The 19,915-nt window shown below is 47.2% G+C and overlaps 1 protein-coding gene across 3 annotated transcripts; it reads left to right on the plus strand.

The window, feature by feature from the left end:
• The first annotated feature begins 1,704 nt into the window (after nucleotides 1–1,704).
• On the plus strand, nucleotides 1,705–19,815 carry nr1h4 (nuclear receptor subfamily 1, group H, member 4). Of its 3 annotated transcripts, none has more exons than XM_056281860.1 (10): nucleotides 1,705–1,865; nucleotides 2,817–2,970; nucleotides 4,803–5,180; nucleotides 6,834–6,974; nucleotides 8,489–8,631; nucleotides 12,870–12,968; nucleotides 14,363–14,462; nucleotides 14,686–14,838; nucleotides 17,918–18,031; nucleotides 18,292–19,815. In XM_056281860.1, exons 2-10 carry the CDS (start codon nucleotides 2,874–2,876, stop codon nucleotides 18,528–18,530), a joined length of 1,464 nt encoding a protein of 487 aa, XP_056137835.1. In that variant the 5' UTR covers nucleotides 1,705–1,865; nucleotides 2,817–2,873; the 3' UTR covers nucleotides 18,531–19,815. The 3 variants fall into 3 exon arrangements, with proteins under 3 accessions (XP_056137835.1, XP_056137837.1, XP_056137836.1); XM_056281861.1 differs by lacking the exon at nucleotides 1,705–1,865 and adding an exon at nucleotides 2,238–2,344; XM_056281862.1 differs by lacking the exon at nucleotides 12,870–12,968.
• The last annotated feature ends 100 nt before the right edge of the window (nucleotides 19,816–19,915 follow it).

The following is a 19,915-nucleotide window of genomic DNA, read 5'->3' on the forward strand; positions in this document are numbered from 1 at the left end:
AAGTATCACATCTGAACCTCACAAGTATCACATCTGAACCTCACAAGTACTAAATCTGAACCTCACAAGTATCACATCTGAACCTCACAAGTATCACATCTGAGCCTCACAAGTATCACATCTGAACCTCACAAGTATCACATCTGAACCTCACAAGTATCACATCTGAGCCTCACAAGTATCACATCTGAACCTCACAAGTATCACATCTGAACCTCACAAGTACTAAATCTGAACCTAACAAGTATCACATCTGAACCTCACAAGTATCACATCTGAACCTCACAAGTATCACATCTGAACCTCACAAGTACTAAATCTGAACCTAACAAGTATCACATCTGAACCTCACAAGTATCACATTTGAACCTCACAAGTATCACATCTGAGCCTCACAAGTATCACATCTGCTGCAGGTGCTGCACACTGTGTCACCTGGTAATATCACAACCACAGGGTCTCCCACCTGTTGTCTGACCTAAACTATCTATGAACAAAACAACATGCGCACATTCACACCCCTGAAAAGTCACTTTAATCATGTGTATGTGTGGTAAACAGGTTTATTTGCAGACAGACCGGGCAAAGGTTCAATTCATAAACCATGTTTTCTCTATCTGTTGTTTTTTTGGGGGGGGGGTATTTCTCACAGTCCTCGAAAGCTTGGGTGAGAAGAGCTCACCCAGTTCATACAGAATTAGAGGGGCTTGATTTTTAAATGGGTCATCCCGCGGCCTTGTCGCCTCTGCAAACCACTTATCCACAGCATACTCAAGAGCTTTAGCGGGATATGGTCAGTTCCTAAATGTGACTGTGCGCTGTTCCCATCACTTTCCTAAGACCATCACAACAAGCCCATTCCTCTCATGCCTCTCAAACACGGACCAGATAGCGCACAAACAGTCGGCAACCAATGGCAAAGGTTCTGTTTATTTCAGAGGGACTCTCTGTTGACTCAGAAGGGCCTCTGTGGATGGAGCAACAGGCCATCAATGATTAAACCCTTGTTTTTGGATACATTACGGCTTATTAAGACACAAAGAGACATTAATACTGGCTTTCTTATGAAGGGTTCCCTTGCTCGGTGGGCGGAGGCGGAGAGCTACGTACAATAAAGCGTTAAAACGTACAAAAAATGTACATGGGTGGTATCATCTCATATCGCCCATCACAGCATCATGATAAAATAGTGCTGATCGGATCAAGGACAGATGGTAATGATTGCCAAATGGCTCATAGTTTGTTTACGAAGGATTTTTTTTGTAGTGCTCTATTTTAGACCTGTATTGTAAGTAAAACTGTGTGTCTCATGTCAGGGAATTGAACGGTGGTCAACGAATAAAGCTCGGCCATTGCCGGGATGAGAGGCTGTGTGGAAGTTGCTAATGCGCACCGTAATCACTGTTTTTGTTCAGTTATAGAAACTATAAACTATTTGAGCCGATAGCAGCGCTCTGGTTTGGCTGGCGTGTGCTTATATTAGCGCCTGTGGGAGGGATTTCTGGCCCGCTGCAGAACTCGTATGATGCTTCATCACTTGGCCAGATAAAGAGGGATTTTTAGGGATTTCTAGTGGAGGTGTTAGTGTGTGTGTGTGTGTGTGTGTGTGTGTGTGTGTGGTGGGGGTGGGGGGGTTCATGGAGAGGAATGGACGGTTTAATTAATAACCACCATCCTTTTCTCCCTGACCCCTGGTCATACACATGCCGGCTGGAGCCAAGACAGAGACAGCTCCATGTTCATTAGCAAATATTGATGTTGCAGCGGTTCACAGCGTGAATATCAGAACCAGGCTGACGGTCGGGGACAGACGGGACTACCACCAGACTGGACTATCGCCAGAGAAAGCGACTGACAGGTGCAAGGTAAGGGGAGCTAAATGGATGCCAACACATGTCAGATCCCACAGTAAAGAAATGACAACTTCTCCTGACTGTGGCGACTGCGCTGGCTCTGGCGCGGAGACGGGTAGCTTGGCTGTTGTGTGGGCTGAGACTGTGGACCGAGAGGTGTGGAGCACCTTGTGGGTTGCCGGTTAATCTCAGGGGAAATTAAAAAGGGTTTAATTATGACACCAAAAACTGGTGGAAGGTGACACTTATCGAAGTAATCGGTTCATAGGGGGCTGTGATTTCATACGACTTTATTTACCACCGGCGTTTCCTTGTGGCTTTAAACCGCTATTGCAACCCAGCCTGACTACAGGGAAGGTATAAGAAATAACCACGCATCAGGAGTTGCTATCAAAGGATTTGCAAGTCAAAAGTCTTTTTTTTTCCAAGTTGACTTGACTCAGTAAGCTTTCTGTAGGCTTTGCGTGGTCCGCGGGGGAAACAGACTCACGGTAAGTAGGATCACACAAAAGACAAACCATTGTATGACACTGTGCTGTTAAATCGTCAAAGTGGGCTTGACTGTGTAGTAAAACAGGGCATTTAGTAACACACCTCGGACAGCAGAGAGTCCTCGTTCTATCACTGCCACTCTGCCGGGCCAGACTCTCATCCTCCACCCCCTCCACCCACCCCTGTCATGTCCCCATGTGGGAGAGGAGCGCTGTCAGGTGTGTGCATATAGAGACCAAGTATCTAATGATTAATTACTTTCCACTGAGTGGAGTGAGAGGTGGAGGTGGAGGTGGAGGTGGAGGTGGGGGGGTGTCTAAGGATATACAGACATAAACCAGTGCATGGCTACTGTCACAATGCAAAGTTAAATGCAGTATAAAAGTCTCATAGGAACGCGTAGGGAGATCACGTAGTAGCAAGAGATGACCAAATTCACACAGCTCACTTCTTATCTATCGCCTTCGACAGAGCTGGACCCGGAGCACATCCTGCTTATTCTGAGCTGGTCCCCAACCATCCTCCTGAATGAATGAGTGGGCGGGCCCCGACATCAATGTGGGGGGGCCGTTGCAAATCCCATCCGGTGATGGATTCTCCCTGTCAGACAGCTCCCACATATACGGTAAGTCCCAGCCGCACAGAGTCGATGGCCACCGCTGACACAGATTCACAGCTGCGGGAGTCGAGTGGTCCAAGCACATGGCCGGGTAGCAGCCGGTCAGCTCCAGTGCTCGGGTGTGAAAACCGCGTCCTAGGGAGCCTGTAATTACATGTCCGCTACCTGCACAGATGCATGGCAATGTCAGTGTCAAGTTAATGAATAGCTATGGCGACCTTTGCTCCCTTGGCACCTCTCAAGCATGCGTCAAGTCACCGTGCTCCCAGACTCCTGTTCCAGGTATCCACGGGAAGACTTCTCATCAAAGGGAACTTGTTTAAACAGAGGTGAAGGTAGAGCCAGGGGTAGCGTTACGAAACCACAGTCGGGACTAATGTGACCAGAGCACTCAATCGCTGAATGCTGTGTTTGGGGTCACACAGAGATGGCCATGGTCAGACCCAAGTCTTCAGGAGGTCAGTGTGATGCCACCTTGTTTTAGCTGTGACTGATGGAGTTGATGAGGCACTCCTGCATTTTATACGTTATTTTTGACAAGTTGTGCGTCTTTGTCCTGATTTTAAAATATGCGTCAAATATTACGCCTACCGGGGAAAGCCTTGAAAACAGGAAGAGCTCGACTACCTTGGGTTTGAGATGAGCATGATTACATTTTGATGTCACATGTCATGCTGTGGCGGTGTGCTCTTTGAGAACGTGTTGTTAATCATTTATAGATTCGTATGTAACTGTGCACATTACCAAGCGCTACTGAACATGATCTGCAGCCAACTAGCGTCTGCTGGGAAATATATATCCCGTTGTCTCGGGCGTTTCTTTCAAGGACAGCTCACATTTCTCTTGTGAAGAAGAGGAATTAATTGATTGTGAGACACCCCCCCCCCCGCCCCACTGTGCCTTCACCATTCACCGATATCTAGTCGCCATGAAAATGACACTATTCTTTACCATTCTTAAATATTATACTATAATTATAATCTAGATATGAACAGATATTTGCAGATGGCCCACATCACCTGAAAATCTTTACATTTCTCAGGTTATTTGCACATTTCTTGTTTTTTTTTCACATTTACAAACATATATGAATACTTGAGCAATCCCATTCGCCCAGTATGTACACCACTGCATACCAGCTGATCCCTGTAGCGTCAAGCATGGTGGTAGAAGCTGCTGAGAGCTATATCAAGTGGGCAAAAAGGAAAATATATGTTTAATGATTCCACTTCAGGCAGCACGGGGGCGCAGTGGTTAGTGCGGTCGCCTCACAACAAGAAGGTCCTGGGTTCGAGCCCCGGGGTAGTCCAACCTTGGGGGTCGTCCCGGGTCGTCCCCTGTGTGGAGTTTGCATGTTCTCCCCGTGTCTGCGCGGGTTTCCTCCGGGGGCTCCGGTTTCCTCCCACAGTCCAAAGACGTGTAGGTCAGGTGACTCGGCCGTACTAAATTGTCCCTAGGTGGGTGGGTGTGTGTCTGTGTGTGTGTGGGTGTGTGTGCGTGTGTGTGTGTGTGTGTGTGTGTGTGGGCCCTGTGATGGACTGGCAGCCTGTCCAGGGTGTCTCCCCACCTGCCGCCCAGTGACTGCTGGGATAGACTCCAGCATCCCACGACCCTGAGTTGGCTAAGTGGTTTGGATAATGGATGGATGGATGGATGGATGGATGGATGGATGGATGGATGGATGGATGGATGGATGGATGGATGGATGGATGGATGGATGGATGGATGGATGAACATGACAGTCAGTTTTGTCCTTCAGACTTAGATACTTCACTGTTACCTGCCGCACACACTGCTCTGTAACTTTGGCATAACATGTTTCCCTTCTTCTGCCCTAGATATTCTGGCAGATCAAGCAAACCCTCTGCTTCAGGATCCGGATGTCTTACCCTTCACTGGCTACCCAAGCATGCAGTACCCGCCCATGGAGCCGACCGTGTCTACCCCGCCATATTACTCCAATCAGAACTTCTACCCACAGTACAGTGGAGAAGAGTGGTACTCACATATGGGGATGTACGAACTGAGGAAAGGACCCCTGGAGGTTACCTATGATGCTGAGATGGAGGAGGTGTCCACCGTAGTGCCCACGGTGTGCAAGAGGACCAGGCACACGTCCCAAGCTGGACGGGTCAAAGGGGAGGAACTGTGTGTAGTGTGTGGGGACAAGGCCTCAGGATACCACTATAACGCTCTCACCTGTGAGGGATGCAAAGGTGAGAGGAGCCGCTAACTCCTACATCAGTATATAGAGAATCGACAAAGTGCACAACTCCTCCCACTTCTGTCTACTTTTCTGACATCACAACAGTCCTTCATGATTTTTTTTTACCTCTCAGTTGTTTGCATAGGGAAGTTCGTCTGTTCTGCATCAGTTCTGAAGGCAGTCACGGCTGAAATGAATCATGTCATTTTACAACAATTAATATATGTCTGAGCTATCACACAACTAGGCATTTAACAGGCAAGTATACTCAATCAAACACAGCTTTTAAAAAAGTTTTTAAAAAAGAGCTTCAGCGGACATGTTGAGGCACAACAGAGCAGCTTTTCAGGAAGAATAAAAGGAAACGAGGTTGGCATAGTTTTTTTATCCAGCGCTGTGATTTTTGTGGGTTTTGAGGTTACGAACACATGCGCCGATAAAGTGGAGGGCTGTGGCAGAGCAGAATGATTTCTGACCTACATATCAATAATGATATGGTCCAGCTTTTGACATCAATGGCTACGAGTGAAGAAGATACACTATTTGGACCTCAATTTCCCACAAGGAAGAGGTGTAACCTTCACCCGTGGATCAAAACCATGTCAGCCAGTGAACACTTGCTCATCAGTAAGTTATTTTAATGCAGTTTGCTTCTCCTTGTGTCCGAGCCTGGCAGACAAAGTTATTTCACATGGGAAGTTCAGTTACTAAAATGAGGTACACTTTGACCCACAATATATTCACATACTGCAGTTTATTGAAGTTCATTTCCACGTTTGATTTGAGTTCAACAAAGAGAGCGATTCAATATGAACATCTTTTAACTTTTGGCCTAACTATTATTGCTTGAAATGCAAACAAGGTGGCAGCGAATAAAGGCTAGACATGTGTTGTCCTTGAACTTTGAAACAACTGCGAGAGCACACATAACTTTACAACCTATCTGCATGTAAAAACTACCCACGCGGTGACAACCCAGAACTGGTCTCTAGCAAATCCTTTCTATTTTTATGACCCTGTGCATTTGTTCATATTCCAGCCAAACGAGAAGGGTGAAAGGATATAGGTGTAATTCCACCCTGTGAGGCTGAACAATGCCAGGAGTGCAGCCGCTAGTCTGTTTTGCCATTTCACGCAGGGCAGGTTTAGGCCTAACTGGTCTGTGTCCGGCAAGGCTGCCAGATTGGGTTCCCTCTCAGCTTTCTGCCGCACAATGTCAGGGGAACCTGAGATCGCCTCCACTAATGCACGTCTTTGTGCTTAAAGTTCTATGTCAGAATGTCTAATAACTGTTCCACGGTTATTCTGTGTGTGTGTCTGCGTGTGTGTGTGCGTGTGCGTGTGTGTGTGTGTGTGTGTGTGTGAGAGAGAGTGTGTGTTGAAATGCTGCCAGCTGGTCTTACAGGACTCTGTTGCATTATTACAACCCTGTTGCTGTTACATTTTATGTAATCATGACCTGGCGTTGCTCTCCTTCGGTTCAGAACAGCCAGATGCTGATTAAAATCCCAGACTAAGTGACTACAGTCTGTCCCTGTGGATCATATCCAGGGCAGGTTATCTGGCACTTTACATGGTTTTTTGTGAAAGAAGTGAAGCATATCTTTTTAAATTAGCACATACAAAGCTCATTGAACTACCATGTTTTGCCACCGGTGTTCAGGCTTCTTCAGACGGAGCATCACAAAGAATGCCGTGTACAAATGCAAGAGCGGAGGAAACTGTGAGATGGACATGTATATGCGCAGGAAATGCCAGGAGTGCCGACTCAGAAAATGCAAGGAGATGGGCATGCTGGCAGAATGTAAGTACATCTGAAGTTACCGTTTCTCACCAAAGGACAGAAAAGTAATCCCTCTGTGAACAGCAAGAGGAAGCCATGGAGGATAACAATGTTCTTAACACCTGCGTCGCTGCGGGTTTCTTACAGTGTGCGTAGTGGCCACGCACAAAGCAGTCATATCATACATAAAGAAGGCCATCCAAGGCCAGGACGGGGAGTCATGAGCGGCTCATGTGCACCGAGAGAAGAGATGTTTCACGTCACAAAATGGAAATGTCTAGGGGTGTCCGGGTAGCCTAACGGCCTATTCTGATGCCTACCAACACGGGGATCGGCGGTTCGAATCCCCGTGTTGCCTCCGGCTTGGTCGGGCGACCCTACAGACACAATTGGCCGTGTCTGTGGGTGGGAAGCCGGTTGTGGGTATGTGTCCTGGTCGCTGCACTAGCGCCTCCTCTGGTTGGTTGGGGCGCCTGTTTGGGGGAGGGGGAACTGGGGGGAATAGCGTGATCCTCCCACACGCTACGTCCCCCTGGTGAAACTCCTCACTGTCAGGTGAAAAGAAGCAGCTGGTGACTCCACATGTATGGGAGGAGGCATGTGGTAGTCTGCAGCCCTCCTGGATCAGCGGGGGGGACCCTGACACCATTCAGCAAAATAGCTGCTGTACTGATAATAACCTAACTGGCATCATTAGAAGATGGGCTTGCAAAATAACTCATTTATTCCTCCAAAATCTCACTTTGTTTTCGATTTTAGAGAGAAACCCTTTGACTGAACTGCACATTATGCTGTATGCACATCACACTCTCTGCAAACAGACCCATGTAATTGGGAAGGTGTCTATGCAGCCTATGTAACCACTGAGAAAAGTTAGTTGTCAGGTCTGTTTGGAGCCATCAGTCGAGGGGAGAAGGATGGAGTGTGCTCCTGTTGCTCATAAATAGTGCAGGGTGGCTGTGATGAATATTGCACGGTGGCGGGCATTCATGACCTTCCCGCAACAACAGTCACTCTGAATTGTGGGCATATCTGTAAAAGACGGGCTTAGACGGCTCTCTTAGTAAAGGTTTCTTAAAGTCTCCTTTGGTCACGGTGTTGAAAAAATATATTTTGATGGGCCGGGTCCTGGCCCAGAGGAGAACTTGATCCAATTCCCTCTCCCAAATTCATCCAATACCCCTGCCCTTACTGGACTTTGGCTGAAAATGTTCTTTTAATAATAACAAACAGAATTAAGAGTACAGATTCTTCAGTTTATCATTAATTACTATGTAGCGAACACTATCAAGGTTATCAGCTATCTTAAAACCTTTGAGTCATCACAGGGATAAATTATTAATGCATTTCAATGAAGAGTGCAGGGCAAATATACCTGTTCAATTCAGCTCCTCTTCATTTCATTGTACACGTGCAAAGAAATTGCATCCAACGATAAAGCCTGGATCTTTGCAGCTCTGTGCAATCCCTGGAGACTAACCAGCTTTACCTTAAGTACTGAAAACACAATGTGTTGCCTTCATTGCTGTTGGCAGGCCTGCTGACAGAGATCCAGTGTAAATCGAAAAGGCTCCGGAAGAACACCAAGGCCTCTCCGGGAGAGTCCACCGGTGATGAGACAGATGGCACGGACAATGGAGACAGCAAACAGGTTACCTCCACAACCAAGCTGTCAAAGGTAATCACAACCTCTGTAAACAGTGCATAGTAGTGATGTGAGATCTTTCTCTTGAAAATGTCACGAGGCATGCTCAATAATCCAGGTAAGGAAATCACACAAAGTTGAATCAGTTCATCTGGACACGTATATTGAGAAAAATGTTTCATCACTCATCTGAGTGAACTCTTCAATCTCAAATGACTGCAGCTATCCCCACCCTTATAAACAATACAGTGGCATAACGACCGAAACCAATGGTCAGTTTCATATGCTAATATGGGCATGACCATTAACTAGAGTTACAGTGGCCATGTGTACTATTCACAGAGGATTGGGGAATGGCTGCAATTATGGCATTGTAAGATGGTGACAGATGGACTCTTAAGCCAAGTGTACGCTGTTCAGTGCCAGGAGGATTGCCATGATTGTACATTGGGGAAACTAAACAGACGCTGGCCAAGAAGATGGCACAGCACAGGAGAGCTGACATGTCAGACCAGGACTCCACAGTCTACACCATCTACAGGCCAGGACTCCACAGTCTACACCATCTACAGGCCAGGACTCCACAGTCTACACCATCTACAGGCCAGGACTCCACAGTCTACACCATCTACAGGCCAGGACTCCACAGTCTACACCATCTACAGGCCAGGACTCCACAGTCTACACCATCTACAGGCCAGGACTCCACAGTCTACACCATCTACAGGCCAGGACTCCACAGTCTACACCATCTACAGGCCAGGACTCCACAGTCTACACCATCTACAGGCCAGGACTCCACAGTCTACACCATCTACAGGCCAGGACTCCACAGTCTACACCATCTACAGGCCAGGACTCCACAGTCTACACCATCTACAGGCCAGGACTCCACAGTCTACACCATCTACAGGCCAGGACTCCACAGTCTACACCATCTACAGGCCAGGACTCCACAGTCTACACCATCTACAGACCAGGACTCCACAGTCTACACCATCTACAGGCCAGGACTCCACAGTCCACACCATCTACAGGCCAGGACTCCACAGTCTACACCATCTACAGGCCAGAACTCCACAGTCTACACCATCTACAGGCCAGGACTCCACAGTCTACACCATCTACAGGCCAGGACTCCACAGTCTACACCATCTACAGGCCAGGACTCCACAGTCTACACCATCTACAGGCCAGGACTCCACAGTCTACACCATCTACAGGCCAGGACTCCACAGTCTACACCATCTACAGGCCAGGACTCCACAGTCTACACCATCTACAGGCCAGGACTCCACAGTCTACACCATCTACAGGCCAGGACTCCACAGTCTACACCATCTACAGGCCAGGACTCCACAGTCTACACCATCTACAGGCCAGGACTCCACAGTCTACACCATCTACAGGCCAGGACTCCACAGTCTACACCATCTACAGGCCAGGACTCCACAGTCTACACCATCTACAGACCAGGACTCCACAGTCTACACCATCTACAGGCCAGGACTCCACAGTCCACACCATCTACAGGCCAGGACTCCACAGTCTACACCATCTACAGGCCAGAACTCCACAGTCTACACCATCTACAGGCCAGGACTCCACAGTCTACACCATCTACAGGCCAGGACTCCACAGTCTACACCATCTACAGGCCAGGACTCCACAGTCTACACCATCTACAGGCCAGGACTCCACAGTCTACACCATCTACAGGCCAGGACTCCACAGTCTACACCATCTACAGGCCAGGACTCCACAGTCTACACCATCTACAGGCCAGGACTCCACAGTCTACACCATCTACAGGCCAGGACTCCACAGTCTACACCATCTACAGGCCAGGACTCCACAGTCTACACCATCTACAGGCCAGGACTCCACAGTCTACACCATCTACAGGCCAGGACTCCACAGTCTACACCATCTACAGACCAGTGGCCGCTCTTTCAGGGATGAGGATGTGCACATCCTTGATAGGGAGGAACGCTGGTTTGAACGGGGAGTCAGAGAGGCCGTCTATGTGAAGAGGGAACGACCATCCCTGAACCGAGGGGGGCGCTAAGAGTACATCTGTCACCATCTTACAATGCTGTGATTGCAACTATTCCCCAATCCTCTGTGAACAGTACACATGGCCACTGAAACTGTAGTTAGTGGTTACACATATTTGCATATGAAACTGATTGTTGGTTTCGGTCGTAACGTCACTGTCTTGTTTATAAGGGTGGGGTCACCTGCAGTCAGTTGGGACTGAAGAGGTCAAGGGCCGTCCACTTCGCACATGCGTATTACGTTTTCAGTCAAACAGCCATGCGCGAGTGAGATGACGTCAACAATGGCGGGTTAGCGAGCAGTTTGTGCGGTTATCTCTGCTGAGTTTGTTAACGCGCCTCCAGCTCCTGGAGTGCTGACGCTTTACAGTCCAGGGTCACTCGGGGTCACAACACCACTTCACCGTCCGTCCAGACAAAACTGCGTGTAGTCCGGGAACGGGCATGGACGGTCCGGGGAGTAGTCCGGGAATGGGTATGGACGGTCCGGGGAGTAGTCCGGGAATGGGTATGGGCGGTCCGGGAATGGGTATCAACGGTCCGGGAAGTAGTCCGGGAACGGGCATGGACGGTCCGGGGAGTAGTCCGGGAATGGGTATGGACGGTCCGGGAAGTAGTCCGGGAATGGGTATGGACGGTCTGGGAATGGGCATGGACGCTACATGTAACTTCTGGCATTACTTCTTCTTTTCTCCAAGCTCCCTTCCTTCGCCCCTCGCTCGCTCACCGGCGCCTCCCCGTTCTTGCTCGCCCACTCGTCACCGACCGCGAGAAAAGGCACGAGTGACGTTTAGCGATTACCGCCAGTGCCAACTAACACCATAAGAGGGTGCCAGGAATACAATGAAACGTTTCTATAATTAAAGGTCATTAGAACATTACTCCCTTGGGAACAATGACATAATATTTTGACGAACTTCAACGTATTAACATGCGGGTACTTTTTACTCCTGCTACACAGGCGCATGACGATGTCATGGGGTTCCCCGGAAGGGCTCTCTACCACAAAGTTGCACCGCCATCTACTGGCCTGGCATGCACACTACAGCGTTTTCAGCCGTTTATTGCGGGGGGGGGGGGGTTTGCGGATCCGTGAGCATGCGGATCATATTCAAAACGATGGTGTCTGAACGCAGAACTTTTAAACGCAAAGGAAAAACTTTTCCGTTTTTAGCAACACCGTTGTCGTTGACTAGATGAGGGATGAAACGTTTCTCTCTCAATAAACGTTGTGTACAGATGAACTGATTCTACTTTCTGTGATTTCTCTTGAAAACTCACAAGATGGCCGCAAGATCAAAGTACGGAAGATGATGATAATGAAAATGTACCGATGTACCGTCCAAAGGAGATGACTCAAGTGCAACTGGACTTGGTATATATCCGTGAAGACGTTTCGCCTCTCATCCAGGAGGCCTCCTCAGTTCGTGCCTTTCTGACTAGACCAACCTAGTCTGACTAGACCAAGCTAGTCTAGCTAGACCAAGCTAGTCTGAGTAGACCAAGCCAGTCTGATTAGACCAACCTAGTCTGGCTAGACCAACCTAGTCTGGCTAGACCAAGTTAGTCTGGCTAGACCAAGCTAGTCTAGCTAGACCAAGCTAGTCTATGCGTGGCTCTTTTGTGTACCGATGTTGGTAAACATCTGATCCCAAAGAGCCACGCGTATCAATAGCTCTGATAACGACTCCTAGAGGATAAATATCTGAGTCTCATCAGCAGCCAGTCAGACTAGCTTGGTCTAGTCAGACTAGCTTGGTCTAGCCAGACTAGGTTGGTCTAGTCAGACTAGCTTGGTCTAGCCAGACTAGCTTGGTCTAGCCAGACTAGGTTGGTCTAGTCAGACTAGCTTGGTCTAGTCAGAAAGGCACGAACTGAGGGAGCCTCTTGGATGAGAGGCGAAACGTCTTCACGGATATATACCAAGTCCACTTGCACTTGAGTCATCTCCTTTGGAGAACCATGACGACCTGGATGAATGAGAAGATTCACAGACAAAATGGATGTACATATGACGTCCCATACCGAGCTAGTCTACTTCTGGATTGATCCTCGCCAAAGGAGGATTTACACTCCACGAGTATAGCAGCAGTTCCCTTTAATGTTTATACCGTCCTTTAGCATCGTTAACCGATTGTGTAACAGCAATTAAAACGTGGGGGGGGCCTTACAAGCTGGATTAAAACTTGTTTTTCTTTTGCTTTTTTCCGATAGGAAAAGGTTGATCTTACTCAGGAGCAGCAAGCACTCTTGAATTTTTTAGTAGAAGCATATAACAAACACAGAATTCCTCAGGACATGGCAAAAAAACTGGTATGTTCCTCTACTCCGTCTCAAAATCCTTTTTTCTTTTGCTGCTTGCATTTAAATCAGCAGATGATTTGCTGAAAACTAAGACCAGAGCCCGTATGACGTCTATGAAAGTGGTCTCTCAGATCTAATATGTTAAAAGATGTGAAATTTCACGACTTCTAGTTAAGTGTACATGATCATGAAGCCTGACCACTGGTGCTAGATCTGTAAAACTATGCATAGTCAAGTCAGTCAAGTCAAATTTGATGTGTCTAACCCTGAATCACTGTCACAATTGAGTCTCAGAAAGCTTTAATATCATGGCCCAGTGGTCAGCACTGTTGCCTCACAGCACTAAGGTCCTGGGTTCGAACCCCAGGTCATCCCAGGTCCTTTCTGTGTAGAGTTTGCATGTTCTCCCCATGTCTGCGTGGGTTTCAGCCACGTGCTCCGGTTTCCTCCCACCAAAGACATGCATGTTAGGGTTAATACTCCTGCCTGTGCCCCTGAGCAAGGCAATGGAAAGAAGAACTGCAGTTGGTCCCTGGGCGCTGCAGCTGCTCACTGCTGCTATACAATAGGATGGGTTAAATGCGGAGAACAAATTCATTGTAATCTACAATGATAAAATAAAGTGGCTTTCTTTCTTCTTTCTCTCAACAGAAAAACTAGAATAGGTGCCAGTGTACGGTATGACGCCCCTATCCATTAGACCCTTGATTCAGATGAAGAAAAAACATTGTCACGTGAAGAAAAAAATAGCACAGTTTTCGGGTAGTGTAGCGGTCTATTCTATTGCCTACCAACACGGGGATCACTGGTTCGAATCCCCAAGTTACCTCCGGCTTGGTCAGGCATCCCTACAGACACAATTGGCCGTGTCTGCGGGTGGGAACCGGATGTGGGTATGTGTCCTGGTCGCTGCACTAGCGCCTCCTCTGGTCGGTAGGGGTGCCTGTTCAGGGGGGAGGGGGAACTGGGGGGAATAGCGTGATCCTCCCACGTGTTACGTCCCCCTGGTGAAACTCCTCACTGTCAGGTGAAAAGAAGCGGCTGGTGACTCCACAGGTACTATCGGAGGAGGCATGTGGTAGTCTGCGGCCCTCCCCGGATCGGCAGAGGGGGTGGAGCAGAGACCGGGACGGCTCGGAAGAGTGGGGTAATTGGCCAGGTTTGGGGAGAAAAAAATGGCACAAACTTTAGGAAGAGCAACAGAGGAGGGAAAACTTAGCGTACAAACAAAGTACATCAAGTTTAGGAATAATTCTTTGAGATGACTACCTCAAACCTCAGACAAGCAAGAAAACACGCTTGGGTCTCTTAATATGTTTATTGGAGTGTTATAACATTGGCAGATTCAGTTATAAGCACAAGCCTTTATCTCCTCATGTCACCTGCTCATGTTGCCCCTGCAGCTACAAGAACAGTTCAACGCAGAGGAAAACTTTCTCCTGCTGACTGACATGGCAACGAGTCACGTTCAAGTTCTGGTGGAGTTTACCAAAAATATTCCAGGTATTATATTCCTGTTTGTACGGTATCTCTTAAAACATGGATCACGACCCCTTACTTCAACCACAGATCTCTGTTGGCACTTGGCCATGGGCGTCACATGACTGCTGTACTCTATCCCACAGGACTGCATTCACAATGTTAATGGAGTCAGCGTACAAAGCATCATTCCCATGTCAGAATTCCCTCTTTTCCAAAGTGATAGATTTTCTGGTGTCTCTTGCAGGCTTCCTGACTCTGGACCATGAAGATCAGATTGCGCTACTGAAAGGCTCAGCTGTGGAGGCCATGTTTCTGCGCTCTGCTCAGGTCTTCACAAGAAAGATGCCCCATGGACACACCGAAGTAGACGTGTTGGAGGCCAGGATACGTAACAGTGGTAAGTTTACCCAAGAGCAAGCGAAATAATGTCCGACCGCATACCCACAGTCACGGTCGGACTTTGAAAGCCGAGGTGGTCTGGATTACAGAGAGAAGATCAAAACTGTTCTTTTGCTGACGTAACCCCATTGATCATTTTATCTGTTTTGCCTCCTGGAGGGCTCTCATCATGTAACCGTGTATACTATAATTCACAGATCATGCAAACATCGCCTAAAGTGTTGTATGTACGATAAAGTCTTCCGATCTGGATTTTCGTACCCTTTAAAGGTCTTTAATCTTCTTATATGCAATGGGGTAAACAGATATATTATCACGACATACTGTGGGCCAGTCTGCAGAAAGGCAGCCGAGTGCAGGCGGGGCCAACTGGAGTAACAGATCTGTCTGCTCCGTGGGATACAGCTGGTAGATGTGTACTGACCTGTTGATCTCTACCTGGGTGTAGGTTACATCTGCAAACAAATCCTCACCAGGTACAGTTTCATTGTGCTTTGGCACTTACGTGGGCATTCCCTCAATGCAGGCTGGGAGAGGAGATGCATGCGATTCAGCTGTTAGAAATAAGGGTGTACTCAACAGTTGACCTGTGTTGTGTTTGCTGTGTTTTCATTTGTTGACATATACAGCCTGCAGAAATCATTGTGATGTTCCTACTTGTGGCTGAACAGTGTTTCCGTTGTAAAAGTCTGGCTTTCACCCAATCAAGTTGGGCTGAACAATATGTTGTCTTCAAATCGACAACACCATATACATGTGCAGTCGTCACATTGCAAAGGATCCAATGTGAGACAAATCTGGCCCATCATTCATGTTGGGCTCAAACTTTTTTACTTGATTGGAAATGAAATCAAGCAAGGTTTGCTTTTTATGACTTAAAAGAAACATATTAATACACTTAACTCCCCCCTTTTTCTCCCCAACTGTACCTGGCCAATCACCCCACCTTTCTGACCCGTCCCGGTCTCTGCTCCACCTCCTCTGCTGATCCGGGGAGGGCTGCAGACTACCACATGCCTCCTCCCATAGTACATGTGGAGTCACCAGCCGCTTCTTTTCACCTGACAGTGAGGAGTTTCACCAGGGGGACGTGGCACGTGGGAGGATCACACTATTCCACCCAGTTCCCCCTCCCCCCTGAACAGGTGCCCCGACCGACCAGAGGAGGCGCTAGTGCAGCGACCAGGACACATACCCACATCCGGCTTCCCATCTGCAGACACGGCCAACTGTGTCTGTAGGGACATGTGACCAAGCCGGAGGCAACACGGGGATTCGAACCAGCGATCCCCGTGTTGGTAGGCAACAGAATAGACCGCTGCGCTACCCGGACGCCCCTCAATCTGATTTAATGACTCCTTATTCCTCCTCTAAAATCACCTTAATCATTCTGAAAGAAATAATGTCTTTGCAAAAAGAGCTTTGAAGTTTAAAAACTGCATTTATTTGGTGAAATTATGTAACGCCTTCTTGTTCTTTAATGTTGCCATACATATTGCAAAAACCAAAAATATCTCAATGTTGCTTTTTTCCAGTATCGTTTAGCTCTGTAATATACAGTGTACGAATACATCCTCTATTAGCTCTCTGTTAGAAAACAAGTCCAAAAAATAGTTTTGCTGTCCTGTGGCTTAAATTTCCCTATCCCCGCCACACCACAGTTATATTTAAAGTGTCGTCATGACGAGCCGGGACAGCTCAATGGAGAAAAGCGGAGATGGCAGGAGTGTGTGTGTGCATCACCGGGTCCCTTGGCACAGGTCCAGAATGGATGGTGGGGATCAGAGATATTCACGCTAAAGGCCAGTCTAAGAGAGCAGGGAGCAAAACTGTCTGAAGAGGCCATTGTCCCTTATCGAAACATCAAGGGTGCTATTGTCCACTTCTCCCGTTCTGAGAGCCGCTGCCATTTCTGAAGGCTTGAGGGGCTTGATGGTGTGTCTGAGTAGACAGGCCCCCTTCCTGTCATTTTTACGGTATTCAAGTGGGAGCTGTTCCCTACTTGCAGGGAGCAAATTAAGAACTGAGTAAAATCCTATGAAAAGTCCATAAAAGCAGGTTGATTTCATTACCCTGTTATCATGCATCGTTAGCATATACTAAAGAGAATATGAATTTCCCTTTAATTGCAGAGATACAGTGATACTGCTGCTCTGATATGCCCCAGATCATATAATGGTTTTATTGTAACGGTGTAACAACCGGTTACACTGTTACACTACTTACTTTGTTACTGTTTTTGTTTTGATGTTGTTCTTTGTTTGTTTGTTTTGTTACTTTGTTACTTTATTACTGTTGCACTGACCAGTTACACTGTTACATTATCATAGATTCTGTTTCATTTAGGGATGAATGCAACAAATCTTTTGTGAAAAATTGTTATCGCTAGTATTTGAAGTGTACTCAGATGAGTAAAGCAGTTCTATATAGCGACTGTACAGATATGCTGAAGCACTAACCTGCTTACAGTTTCTCTCTGCTTTGTATACGTATACGACAACAGGTGTTTTCAACAAAGCCAAACATTAAGACACATTTTGCACTGAAACGTGGAATTTTATCAGAAATGTGCAGCATAAAGAATCAAAGACGCAGTGAAATTCATACAGCAATTGACATCGCTGTTTAAATTTGTATGTGTCAGTGAACTCCAAGCGAGTGAGTTATGGTAATACTGCAATCTAATATTTATCATGGGAAAGATTTTTACATGTCCAGCTCTCTCTAATTTCTAAATTCTCTGCTTCTGAGTATCACTGTGCTGTTTGCCCTGGACAAACATCGCTTGGTAATGATCATATATTTTGATAGATAATTGTCACAGCAAATGTCTTCTATACGGCATGATATGATCTCAACTGAAGGAGGCTCCTTTAAATTCAAGACTGAGATGTGATTTCATTTGTGTGCAGGTGTGCCTTAATCCCACTATTATTTTTTGTTTTGGAGATGAAGACATTTTAGGTGGTGTGTGCTTCAAAAAGCCAGCATATTATTTCACCTGAGGTTATACCTGACACTTATAAAAAGGCCAAAATATAAAGCACTTCCGCAATTCATTTGAATATTTTTTGCAGGTATATCGGAGGAATTCATTACACCCATGTTCAACTTCTACAAAAGCATTGGTGACCTTCATATGAGGGAGGAAGAACAGGCCCTCCTCACGGCCATAACCATCTTAACACCAGGTCAGCCAGCACCAGCAACTTTCCCTGATTCTCCAGACAACTGCTCTACTAAGCTATTATTTTGTTGATTGCTGACTATATTAACATCCACAGTAGCTATGGTAACATCCTGAATCACAGATTTAGGGGCAGCGATCAGTTGGGTGTCTTTACATGAACAGAGGATCTAGCTTCAGATAAGCATTCTTGGCTGGACTTGGTTTTATCAAGGCTGTCTCACAGTTTGGTCTGGCTACTCTTGTTCGTCTGGTTTCCTGCAGATCGACCTTACGTGAAGGACCAGAGAGCTGTGGAGAGCCTTCAGGAGCCTGTGTTGGATGTGCTGAGGAAGTTTTGTGCCCTGCGGCATCCGCTGGAGCCACAGAAATTTGCCCGTCTCCTGGGCCGGCTGACGGAGCTGAGAACACTCAACCACCACCATGCAGAGATGCTCACCTCCTGGAGAACGAGTGAGCACAAATTCACTCCGCTGCTCTGTGAAATCTGGGATGTGCAGTGATGCACCAGGGGGGAGGCAAGTGGTATAGGGTAGGACGGGGGAAAACACCCCCCCCCCGCGGGGCCTCCCCCTACCACGGTGCTAGGGTTTGAATTAATTAACTCAATTGAAGGAATATCATTTAAAGTATAATTGAACTAGTTGTGATATCGAGCATTTTCACCTCTGCTATACTCTGTGGAGTACAGTTGAAATAATAAAAGGAGCAGTTTAACTTGAGTGACATGGTCTGCAAACGTTGCATGTTTCTGAATGAAAGAAGGCTTGAGAGTGATAATCAGCCCGTAAGTGATAACTCTTTGGAACCTCGGCACTATTTTCCCCAAGGTCGCTCAACATAAAAAGTGAGTTGTGAACAATATGGAGTTATTGACATATTTCTTTGTTGGACAATTAAATATATTTAACTAATTCTGTTTCTGTTTATTGTACGGATCACCCCCCCCCCGGCTCACATCATCATCATCATCATCATCATCGCGGCTGTTTCTTATTTGGCTATCCAAACCGTATAGAGCTTATTGTGAAAGCTTTTGGAACAGCCATGGCACCACAAAGACAGCAAGGCCAATAGGAGCGTCCGGGTGCCATAGTGGTCTATTCTGTTGCCTAACAACACACGGATCGCCTGTTCGAATCCCCGAGTTACCTCCGGCTTGGTTGAGCGTCCCTACAGACACAATTGGCTGTGTCTGCGGGAGGAACGCTGGATGTGGGTATGTGTCCTGTTCACTGCACTAGCGCCTCCTCTGGTCAGTCAGGGCACCTGTTCAGGGGGGAGGGGGAACTGGGGGGAATAGCGGGATCCTCTCATGTGCTACGTCCCCCTGGTGAGACTCCTGACTGTCAGGTGAAAAGAAGCGGCTGGTGACTCCACATGTATGGGTGGAGGCATGTGGTAGTCTGCAGCCCTCCCCGGGTCAGCAGAGGGGGTGGGGTGGTGCAGCAGAGACCAGGACGGCTCAGAAGAGTGGGGGTAATTGGCCAAGTACAACTGGGGAGAAAAGGGGGGGGGCTAATAAACTTAGAGAGATCATTTCCTTGCTTCCCTCGAATAAAAGTATCGCATGCCCCAGCTTGATAATTGAGAAAAACAAACACAACTACTGGAAGCAAAATGAAATATCGTTCTCTTCTAGAACTGTACTGTCTAAATTATGTGCACCATGGTCTTGTTCTAGTAATGTCTAAAGCTCGGGGGCCATGGAACTTGTATTTACTGTTGTACTTACTGTAAATGTGCAAAAGAGATATTTTCTGTTTCTTGTTATCATTAAATAACAAAACAAAGAGTAAGCTGTGGGGCGTGTGGTGTATCTGGATCCCTGTTATGTCGCTGCTCGTCCTGTAGTACACGTACACACACACTAGCATCTTATGGAGCT

Source organism: Lampris incognitus, chromosome 6, assembly GCF_029633865.1.
Source record: "Lampris incognitus isolate fLamInc1 chromosome 6, fLamInc1.hap2, whole genome shotgun sequence".
Lineage (NCBI taxonomy): Eukaryota > Metazoa > Chordata > Actinopteri > Lampriformes > Lampridae > Lampris > Lampris incognitus.